An 11,580-nucleotide genomic window follows, 5' to 3' on the forward strand; every position below is an offset into this window, starting at 1 on the left:
TTCACCAGAAAGAGAATTGCACGAGTCACTCCCTCACCTTCTGTGATACCTTCCAGTCGAACAGTTTCTTACTTTAATCCGTACAACAGATTGCAACAGGAAATAGAACTGCTGTTCCAAGGGGTTGTTGGTGAAGATTCAATAGAGCCCATGTCGTACCGTCACCTCGTTATATTGTGGCTGGTGATCGGTAGGTATGGCCATGCCTTGTGTCTGTTTGCACTAATCTGATTTTAACAGACTTTCTATCTCAGTATTGTATTCAACCCTCAGTTAGCTATTATTTCAGGGGAGATTCAGGCAGATTCGATGTCACAACCTCAGACCACGCTCTATGTGACTGAAGGAGAAAGTGTGAAAATAGACTGTAACTACACAACAAGCTACAGTAACCCTGATCTGCACTGGTACCAGCAGTGCACGAACCAGACGCTGCGATTTATTTTGTACCGGGATACCAGCAGTAAAAAGGATGCGGATTTTGCCAAGGGAAGTTTCGAGGCCGGCAAGACCAACGCAGAAAAGAAGTTTCCTTTAAAGATCACTCGAGCGGAAATCCAGGACACCGCCGTATATTTCTGCGGGTTAAGAATCACATTTTAAAACTCATCTGTCGCTGTACCAAAACCTCAGCAACATAATAATGTCGCAGACGGTGTCTGCAGTTCAAGGGAACAGACCCTTGTTAAAAAGTGTCAGCCATGGCTCAGTCGGTCTCCCTGTCGCATCTGAGCCAGAAGGCCCTGGTTGAAGTCCCACACCAGAGACTCTAGGCTGACACTCCCAGCGCAGCACTTTCGGATGAGACCTCAGACGAAGGACCCATCTGTCCTCTCAGGTGTATGTTGAAGATTCTACGGTACTATTTCGAAAAATAGCTGGGGCATTCACCCCGGTATGTTGAGGCCAACAGTTATCCCTGAACTGACATCACTGTAAACAGATTATCACGTTGTTATTTGTGGAAGCTTGCTGTGCGCATATTGGCTACATTACAACAGTTTCCGACATTACAACAGCGACTACGCATATAAATTATTTCAGTGGCATTTTAGGATCTGTAGGACAGGCTGTATGGACCTCTCCTATCTATCATTGTTCGTATATATAGCATAAGATTATCGTAACTACTGGGGCTCTCACAGAGTTATTTATTGCAGTGGGCCAGTGGGATTCTGCGTCTTTCGCGGGAACGGATTGGAGGCTCTTTGCACCAATCTTAAGCCCATTAGTTAAGCCCAGACCTTTAAAGGGCCTCTACTTCTGAGCATACAACATAATACTGAACCCAAAGCAGCTCGCCTTCTCTTTTAATTTGCTTTAGCTTCATTAAGCTGCTCAATTCCTCTCCTTCATCTCCTCTTTAACCAGATCCTGCAAAATAAGGCTTCTGATGACCTAGTTTTTTGGGCGCTAAAGAATGAAAACCGCAGGATGTCAGTTGTATTGATAATAAAATCCACGTTGAAATACGTGAGTTCAACCGAGTTCCTCTTGCGGTTGGTAACACTGAGCAATGGTTTCCATCTGTTGCTTAATTAAGGCAAGGGCAATACGGCAGCAATAACTTCGACAGTATAAGTTATTATAACTTTTCTGTCACCCTTTTTGTGCTCGGTGTGTGTGAGAATGGGAGAGGGGGTGATGTAAAGCAGCGATACGAGTAGAAAATGATAGAGTGGATTGCAATCCTGGAAATATTACATTCAATCAGCAAGTGATTGAAATGTAACACAAGATAGTCAACATCTGTGAAGGACATGCCAACACTTTCCTGAGAGATCGCGGAGGCCAAGAGTATTTTTCAAAATTTATATCTATTTTTTAATTTATTCTGGGGGTATGGGTGTCGCGGGTATGGCCGGCATTTATGGCCCATTCCTAGTTGCCCTTGAGAAACTGGTGGTGAGCCGCCTTCTTGAACTGCTACAGTCCATATGTTGAAGGTAGTCGCTCAGTGCTGTGAGGGAGGGAGTTCCAGGATTATGACCTAACGATGAAAAAGAAACAGAGTTATATGTTCAAGTCAGGATGGTGTGTGACTTGGAGAGGGACTTGGAGGTGGTGGTGTTTTCATGTGCCTGCTGCCCTTCTCCTTCGATGTGGCAGAGGTTTGGGTTTGGGAGGTGCTGCCAAAGAAGCCTTGGTGCGTTGCTGCAGTGCATTTTGTAGGTGGTACACACTGCAGTCATGGTCCGCCGGTGGTGGAGGGGGTGGAAGATTAAGGTGATGGATCAGGTAGCGCTTTGTGATGAATGGTCTCGAGATTATTGAGTCTGGCTGGAGCTGCACTCATCCAGGCAAGTGGAGAATATTCCATCACACTCCTGACTTCTGCCTTGTGGATGGTCGAAAGACTTTGGCGAGGCAGGAACTGAGTCAGTCGCCGCAGAATATCCAGTCTCTGACCTGCTCTTGTAGCCACTGTATTTATGTGGCTTGTCCAGATAAGTTTCTGCTCAATGGTAATCCCCATGATGTTGATGGTGGGGAATTCGACGACGGTAATTCCAGTTAATGTGAAGTGAATGTGGTTAGAATCTCTCTTGTTGGAGATAGTCATTGCCTGGCACTATGTGGCGCGAAAGTTACTTGCCACTTTTCAGCCCAAGCCTAAATGTTGTCCAGGTCTTGCTGCATGTAGGTACGGACTTCTTCATTAACTGAGGAGTTGCGAATGGTACTGAAAACTATGTAATAATTAGCAAGCATCCCCAATTCTGACCGTATAATGGAGGGAAGGTGATTGATGAAGCAGCTGATGTTGGTTGGGCCTAGGACACTGCCCTGAGGAACCCCTGCAGCGATGTCCTGGGGCTGAGGTGACTGGCCTCCAACAACCACAACCATCTTCCTTTGTGTTAGGTACGTCTCAAGCCAATTCTCATGATTCCCATTGACTTCAATTTTACTAGGGCTCCTTGATGCCACACTCGGTCAATTGCTGCCTTCATGTCAATGGCAGTCACGCTCACCTCACCTCCGGAATTCAGCTCGTTTGTCCATGTTTGGACAAATGCTGCAATGAGGACTGGAGCCGAGTGGTCCTGGCAGAACCCAAAATGTGCATCAATGTGCAGGTTATTTTGAGTCAGTGCCACTTGAAAGCACTGTCGACAACACCTTCCATCACTTTGCTGATGATTGAGAGTAGACTGATGGGAAGGTAGTTGGCCGAATTTGATTCGTCGTACTTTTTGTGGAGATGACATAGCTGGGCAATTTCCAATGTTTCGGCTAGATGCCAGTTTTGTAGCTGTACTGGAATAAATTGGCTAGAGGCGCCGCCAGTTCTGGAGCACATGTCTTCAACATGACAGCTGGGATGTTTTGGGGCTCATACCCTCTTCTGTATCCAGTATGCTCAGTCTTTTCTTGATATCATGCGGAGTGAATCGGATTGGCTGCAGAATGGTTTCTGTGATGGTGGGGACCTCAGTAGGAGGCCGATATGTAATATCCACTCGGCACTTCTGGCTGTTGATAGTTGCAATCGCTTCAGAGTTGTCTTTTGCACTCATCTGCTAGACTCCGCCATCATTGAGAATGGGAATGTTCATGGAGACTCCTCCTCCCATTATTTGTTCAATTGTCCACCACCATTCACGGCTGGATGTGGCAAGATTGCAGAGCTTTGATCTGATGCCATGGCTGTGGGATCGTTTAGCTCTGATTATTTCATGCTCCTTCTGCTGTTAGCATGCATGTAGTCCTGTGTTGTATCTTCAGCAGGTTGGCACCTCATTTTAATGTACGCCAGGTGCTGCTCCTGGCATGCTCTTCTACTATCCTCATTAAACCAGGGTTGGTCCCCTGATTTGAGGGCAACGGTAACAGATGAATATGCTGCTCCATGAGATTGCAAATTGTGGTGGACTACAATTCTGCTGCTGCTGATGGCCCACAGCGCCTCATTGATGCCCCGTTTGAGCTGCTAGAGCTGTTCTGAAACTATCCCATTCCACACGGTGGTATTGCCACACAACACAACGGACAGTGTCTTCGGTGTGAAGACGGGACTTGTAAGATTCGAAATTTTTCATTATATAATCACACGAGACAACAGGATTAATAACACAGCTTTATTGACCAAAAGAAGCTTGTACCGATAAAACATTTGATAAAAGGGCACACAAAATGGCCGCCGGACCTCGTGATCAGTTTCTTGGACCATTTGATTTCTGTTACTGCAAGCCAGACAGGCTTGTGGATTGAGAACAGTAACCCCGCGAAAGCCAGTATCGGGAAACCGAAACTCAGGGAAATGGGCATACATATTCAATTGGATTCTAAGTACAAGACAGTTTCAGGCAAACAGCATGGGGCCCATCAAGATATGGGCGGACAATGCATGAACACTTAAACCCATTTAATGTACAAAGGAAAAACCGTTTAACAGACATCAAGGGAAATCACCAGACCGATCAATATGCGAGCCGAGTTATGGTGACAAAGTAAAAGACATTATCGGCCAGGAAGGCCAGTTAAAGCTATCACCGGCTCCCGTTACAAGACAAAGCGCCCCTGCAGAGATTTCTGCCCGCCAAAATTATTACAAAGACTGGACTATGATCTGGCGGGAGATAAGGCTGGCCCAAAACGGTATAACTATGGATTCTGAAAAGTCCATCAGCGCCTCTTCTACCTTGGTATCTTCGGAATTCGATCAGGACGTTTCGGATGGACATTTTGGAAAGGACAACGTGGTCGGTGTTCAGCCAGACAAGGCTCGGCCGTGACGAGAAGACGACGAGGGTGGCCCGGGTACCGTTGTCGGGAGATCATCGACGACCCAGGCCGAAGAAGAAGACACCCTCAGGAAAACCGATGATCCAGGCCGGAGGGAAAGGACATTCCGGGCCTAGCACTTCCGTGCCTCAACATCCCATTCTCGAGGTGTTTTCCTGTTCCATGAATCCAAATCCACAACAGATTAGTGGATTTCAGCCATGATGAGCACTCACCGAGGCTGTGTCCACTGCCTCATCGCCTGAGAGAGAGAGAAAAACAAGCTGCGCCAGAAGTTTCCAAATCCACGTGACGACGGAAAGTTGTGCCAGAAAGGCTGCGAACCCCTCCTTTTCGCGAGTTTGAAAGTGGTGAGCATGATCCCAAGTTCCTCAAGTCGAAACTTAGTTTAGGTATAAGGGGAGGGAGAGGGTAAGGGTAATTGTAATATGTTTCCCCTTTTTCGATGTGCCGTGTGTTTCCCATTTCCATGGAATCATGTTTATAGATATGTGCATGCTTGTAGTTGCTTTGATTTGTGCTTATGATATGTATTTTGTAATGCTGCAAACTTTTTAATAATAAACGCATCCATTTCATGCTATTCAACCTGGTCTATTGAGTCTTTCTCTGCACCACTGTTCCCTGCACCTAAGTCCAAGGTCTAGAACCATAGGGAAGAGTGGGTCGAACCACTCAAGGGTAATTATTGCACGAAGCCTGGTAGGAGACCAGAACGAGCAAGAGAAACCCCCTACAGAAATGGCGATCACGGCAGGACCTTGGCAGCAGGAATGTAGCGTGTTAGATCAAGGTTTAAATAAACGAAATGTGATGGATGAGAGGATAGCGGATTATGTTTTTGGGAAGGTAAACCTTACAAAACAATGGATATCTGACCTATTAAGGGATAGGTGCCTGCTAGACGCAGCCATCAATTGGACAGAAGGCAAAGAGCACAGAAGATCTGTCGAAAAGGCAGTCTGGCTGATGTGTTACAAGAAGCAAGTCCAGCTTTTGGACCAGGTCGTTGTAGCACAGACAGCCCAGATAAAAGGGCTGCTTACAGAAGTAGAGGAAAAGGTTGCGGGAGGTCAGAAACTGATTCAATCGCTCAACGCGCTGAATCAGGAACGCCAATCCACAACCCTCCGCCATGAGACCCGGATAGAGTATTTGGAATGTCAGGTCATTGAGGCCAAAGCCAGTGAAGGTAGAATGAGAGAGCGATGTTTCCGCCTAGCCAAGCAGGTAGCGACACAGGAGGAAAGTATCTTGGGGGCCAGGGCAGCTTATAAGATGGCCATGCAGGATAGTTCTGAGAACACCGACCATAGTGCTTGCCACCGGGAGCTAGAGGACCTGAGAATGGCCCTAGCCAAGGCAAATGGATTGGTGTGTCTCATAAACCCGCCAGCGAGCCAGCTACTGTTAGCCAAGGAATCCAAAAGACCGATTCCACAAGAGACAGTTAGGGTACCAACCCCCGAGCCCTCAGCACCTCCTGCCTATGATGAGTTTTGGACTCCGGGGAAGGAAACGGAGGAGTCAGACACAGGGGTTCTTGAGGCAGAGCAACCCCAGGTAGCAGAGTCAGGACCGGCACCGGTGTGTCCCACGCGACACCGGAGGCTCGGTCCGGACCAAGCGAATGGCGATGATGGACCCCTTGTGAATCAGATCATAATGCCCCATAGCGCACGACAGCTAAGGGAAATGATCAGTGACATCCCAAAACTCTCCGAGTCAGGAGATCCCTCAGTGCATTTTCGGGACGTGGAGCAAACCGCAGCAGTTAATGACTGCGACGGGGCCGAAATGTCCAAAATGCTGCTGTTCTCCCTGGACAGCTCACTCCTCCAATGTCTCCCTGATGAGAGCAAGAGAGGGCGAAAAACGTACGAGGAGATACGGAATGAGATCCTGGAGATTATAGGGGAGAGTGATGGAAGTCCGTTCCTCCGATTGGAAAGGATGATACAGCTAGCGGGAGAACCCCCACGGGTTTTCGCCGGAAGGTTGTGGCCAGTGTACCGGTGCAGCTGCCCGGGAGGACCGGACCGGGATGCGCTAGATGATGACCAAAGGGCTCATTGGCTCCGGTGTCTGGTCGCCAATTGCTTGCCGTCGGTGAGGGAGCAGGCCAAAGCATGGTTTGACCCCACTAACCCCCGCTCCACGGAGGAAATATTACTTGATCAACTCACGATAGGTTACAGGAACAACAAGAGTAGGAGTGTGCCTTCCTCAAAGGGAAAGGTGCATGAGGCAAGGCCTGCAGCTCCTGCTAAAAAGGAATGGCATCAGGAGGGGAATCGCGCCCCCCAAGCCAAGAGCAGTTGTTACGGGTGTGGAAAGGAGGGTCATTGGCGCCGGGAGTGTAGAAATCCGTGGAAGGATAATAGAGGGAAATTTCCCGCAGTCCAAGCCCAAGCACAGACCGCTGCCCCAGCACCAGCCCAAAACCAAACCGTAGCTCCTGCCCCAGCACCAACCCAAAGCCAAACCGTAGCCCCTGCCCCAGCACCAGGAGCTGGTGCAGTTGTGGATCCCGCCGCGATTGAGTCGATTTTACAGACAATGCAGTCCCTAATGACCTCGCAGGGGAAGGTGGCAGTTGTCAACAACCCTGTTGCTCCCCCAGCCCCAACCGCAGTGCCCCAATGACTGAAGCCCGCGCAGCCCGTCTACCTGTGTCCGCTCCGTTATGATGCGTGGAGAAGACCCGTTGTGGAGATGGAGGTGGAGAAGGAAAAGGGTAGTTACCTGATGGATACGGGAGCATCATGCACCGTGATCCACACAGCTAAGCCCTTTGCCTCACCTCTATCTACCCAGGCTCCATTCTCAGTAGCGGGTTTCACAGGCAGAGAACAGGCTGGCGCGTACTCCATCCCGCTCTCCATTCATTTGGGAGCACTCCACATCACATGGACGTGCATCCTATTGAAGTGGAATGAGGGGGGTGGGAAAGGCATCCTCGGGGCTGATTTCTTGGTGGAACACGGGATCCTCGTGGACCTTAGAAATCACTGTCTCTGGGGAGCCGAGAATGGATTAGGTAAGGTGGTTGTGATCCCAGGGAAGGGAGAAAAAGGGACCCTGTGCACCATGAAGCCGTCAGGGGGTTACGACCTCGAGCTTCTGGTCGCGGATGTCCCAACGGACTTGCAAGCATTTGTGTCGGACAACCTGACCGCGTTTGCCACCCACAAGCATGAATGTGGGAGGGTCACCGGGTTTGAGGTCAGCGTAGATGGGGACCCCATGATCCGGCCCCAAAAGCAATATAACTTCCCCAAGGAAGCAGAACCCGACATGGAGACAGCAATATCATCCTTGGTGCAGCAGGGCGTATTGAGACAAATTTCCACTCACGTGAACTCCCCATTATGGCCGGTAAAGAAGCCAGACAATTCATGGAGGGCCACGATGGACTATAGAGTCCACAACAGTAACATCGCAGCCTGCGCGCCCATGGTAGCAGCAGTTGCCGACCTAATAGGGAGTATTCCAGCCTCCAAGACCACGTTCACAGTGCTGGATATCTCGAACGGTTTTTGGTCCATTCCGCTGCGGCGGGAGGATCAGTACAAGTTTGCCTTTACTTTTAAAGGGCAACAGTACACTTGGAACTGCTTGCCGCAGGGTTTTCACAACAGCCCCAGCATTTTCCATCAATGCATGGCGGGAAGTTTAAAAGAATTTAGCCAGCCCAATCAGATAGTGCAGTATGTGGACGACCTACTCCTGTTCATGGACTCAAGGGAGGAGCACGGCCCACTATTAGCCGAATTATTGGAACTGCTGGAAAGGAAGGGTTTCAAGGTAAACCCAAAGAAGGCACAGATCGGCCAGCAAGAGGTGAAATTCCTGGGTCTGGCCATCCGCGCTGGAGAAAGGGCCATAGATAAGGCTAGACGGGAATCGGTGCAAGATCTACCGATCCCTAACACAGTAACGGGTGTAAGGTCCTTTTTGGGATTGACCGGGTACTGCAGGGATTTCATCGAGGAATATGCAGCCACAGCAGCCCCGCTACTCCGGCTCTTACACAAGGGAGTCGAGTGGTCTTGGGATGAGGGGTGTCAGGCAGCATTCGAGAAGTTGAAAAGGGATCTGCAGACGGTGCCAGCCTTAGGAGCCGTAGATGGGGGAGAGGAGTTCTTCCTGGAAGTAGCCGCTAGTGGGGACAGCCTGAGCGCCGTGCTGCTCCAGGAGCGACACGGCAAGCTGAGGCCAGTGGTCTATTCCTCCAGGGTACTCACGGATGTGGAGAGGAGTTATTCCAATTGCGAACGGCATCTCCTGGCCACGCATTGGGCTGTGAACAGATCAGTGATCTTCACAGGAACCTCTCCCATCACCCTCCTCACCCATCACACCCCCACAAAGATGCTTCTGGATGGAAGGATTAAGGATGGGACAGTAAGCAGCGCCCGGATTGCACGCTGGACCCTCCTCCTTTTCCAGATGGATCTCAAAGTTAAAGGTCTCTGCGAGCCGAAGCTCGCAGCCAACATGGTATATCCCGGAACAGCCCATCGGTGTTCCGTCGAAGGGGTATGGGAGGTTAACATAGGTTTACGGGCCGGGATACACCCCACAGGCCGCGAGATCTATGTAAACGGTTCCAGCAAGGTATCTGCTGGCGAACGACTCACAGGGTGTGGAGTTTATGACCCTGCGCAAACATTGCCTTGGCAATTAAGCTCCCCAGCACGATGAGCGCACAGCAAGCTGAACTGTCCGCGGTGGCGTACGTGGTCACCCACCCCGAAATCTTCCCGACCCCATACACTATTTGCTCGGACAGTATGTTCACATGCAATTCGTGTACGGAATACCTCGCCATCTGGTCCCGCCGCGGATATACCTCGGCGGACGGACGGCTTTTAACAGTTAGGCCCTTGCTGGAAAAGATCCTGGCAGCTGCGGGGGAGGAAGGGAAGGTGTTCATCCATAAGGTGAAGGCTCATTCCACCACAGAACCCCGCAGTCAGGGCAACCAGCAGGCGGATGCGCTAGCCAGGGAGGGTGCCCGCAATGGCATTCTCTGGGACCCCTATGGACCCGGACCCATGGCGGCGATTCAAGGCAGGGAGGGGACTCCAGGGTACACAGGGGTGACACCGCACCTAGACCTAAAAACCGTCCAAACCCTGGATCCCGCCCTCAAAACGGTCCTAAAAGCCATTGTTGAGGGCAAGCAGGTAGAGGGTCTGTACAGTACGGCAACCCTCTCAGTCAAGGAAGGCATGCTGTTTTGAGAGGAGCAGTGGGTTGTACCGCAGCAGCACCAGAGGGAATTCCTTCAACTGGCCCACGAGGGTCCAGGGGCAGGACACCCCGGGCCTGAGGTTACTTGGCAACGGGTAGAGCAGGCGGGATGGTGGCCGGGACTTAGAGACGATGTCCGCGAGTTCTGTGCGAGCTGTCTTCTGTGCGCTGCAAACAAATCAGACCCCCAGAAAAGGAAGGTGCCCATGGGACACATCAGGAGGGTAGAGGGACCGTGGCAGTCGATTCAGGTCGACTACATAGGGCCCCTGCCCGCCGCCCAGGGCGGGTATAAGTATTGCCTTGTTCTGGTGGACGTGTTCACCAAATGGGTAGAAGCTTTCCCATGCAGAACAGCTACGGCACTGGGTACTGCCAAGATCTTGATCCGGGAAGTGTTCTCACGGTGGGGGCTCCCCCGTTTTGTTGAGTCCAATCAAGGAAGTCAGTTCACCGGTCAAGTGATGCAGAACACCCTCATGCTCTTGGGCATTGAAGGGAAGTGGCACGTAGCTTACAATCCCCAGTCATCCGGGATTGTTGAGCGCATGAACCGGACCCTCAAGGAAAAGCTGAGGAAAGAGACAATGGGCTCACCCCAGAAATGGGCGGATGTCCTGCCTTTAGTCCTCATGGGGATTCGAGCCAGCCAGTCCAAAAGTACGGGATACTCCTCGCACGAATTAATGACTGGGAGGATCATGCGAACACCCACCCATGTACTAGCCCCGGTGCTCACTGAGGGCCAACTCCAAGAGGTGAAACGAGACAAGTTCATCCAGACCCTTTTGGAGCGCCTGAAACAGATTTATGGGCAGGCGGCTGGGAACATAGGGAGACAGCATCAGGGCAATCGACTGTTGCTAGAACCTCGTAAGCAACAAGAGTGGGAAATCGGAGACCAGGTCATGGTTCGGAACTATGCCCGGGTGGGGAGTTTTGAACCACTGTACATGGGGCCTTACAGCATTGTAGACAAGGCCAGCCCCATGGTTTATGCAGTGAAGGTGCCCCGACGTACAAAATGGTTTCACATTAACCAGTGCAAACTGTTTAAGGCGGGTGCACAAGGGCCAACAACAGTGGCCAGGATGAGGACGAAAATCCCCAGCCTGCGATAGAGTCACAGACCACACAGGCTGGAGCAGTGGCCTGCGTGAAGGGAGGAGTCATCCCATTGGAGTGGGAGGTCTCCCCCCTGATTTGGGATTCGGACGGGGAGGAGGCCGAACAGCTCGACCCCGCCCTTGACCCGATCATGGAGGAGGATGTGTCAGAGGACGAAGATTCTGCCCTCGACTCAAGCTCAGGGGAGGTAGGGATTGGGGGAGGAGACTCACAACCTGTCGGGACAGGTGAGGTAGAGTCGGATACCACAAATCCCGGCCCCGGGGGGGCAGAGCCAGAGGGAAGGGAGCCGGAGCTGGCAGCTGTGGTGGGACCACAGGCTGTGACGGTGAAAGTCCCAACCCCCGGTCCGTCAGCCCTGGGAGCCTCACCCAAGGCAGTCCCTCATAGGTCGACTCGAAAGCCCCAGCCCAGAAAGCAATGGTCCAACTCTCCCTATCTTCC

General features: G+C 51.1%; 1 gene segment (V, D, J or C); it reads left to right on the top strand.

Moving 5' to 3' along the window:
* Positions 1-309: 309 nt before the first annotated feature.
* On the top strand, positions 310-603 carry LOC147118380 (T cell receptor delta variable 3-like). The segment is given in 1 exon segment: positions 310-603. A coding segment is annotated over 1 exon segment (294 nt).
* Positions 604-11,580: the final 10,977 nt, after the last annotated feature.

This window comes from Somniosus microcephalus, chromosome 4, assembly GCF_052327205.1.
Source record: "Somniosus microcephalus isolate GS21.2 chromosome 4, FLI_Smic_1.0, whole genome shotgun sequence".
Classification (NCBI taxonomy): domain Eukaryota; kingdom Metazoa; phylum Chordata; class Chondrichthyes; order Squaliformes; family Somniosidae; genus Somniosus; species Somniosus microcephalus.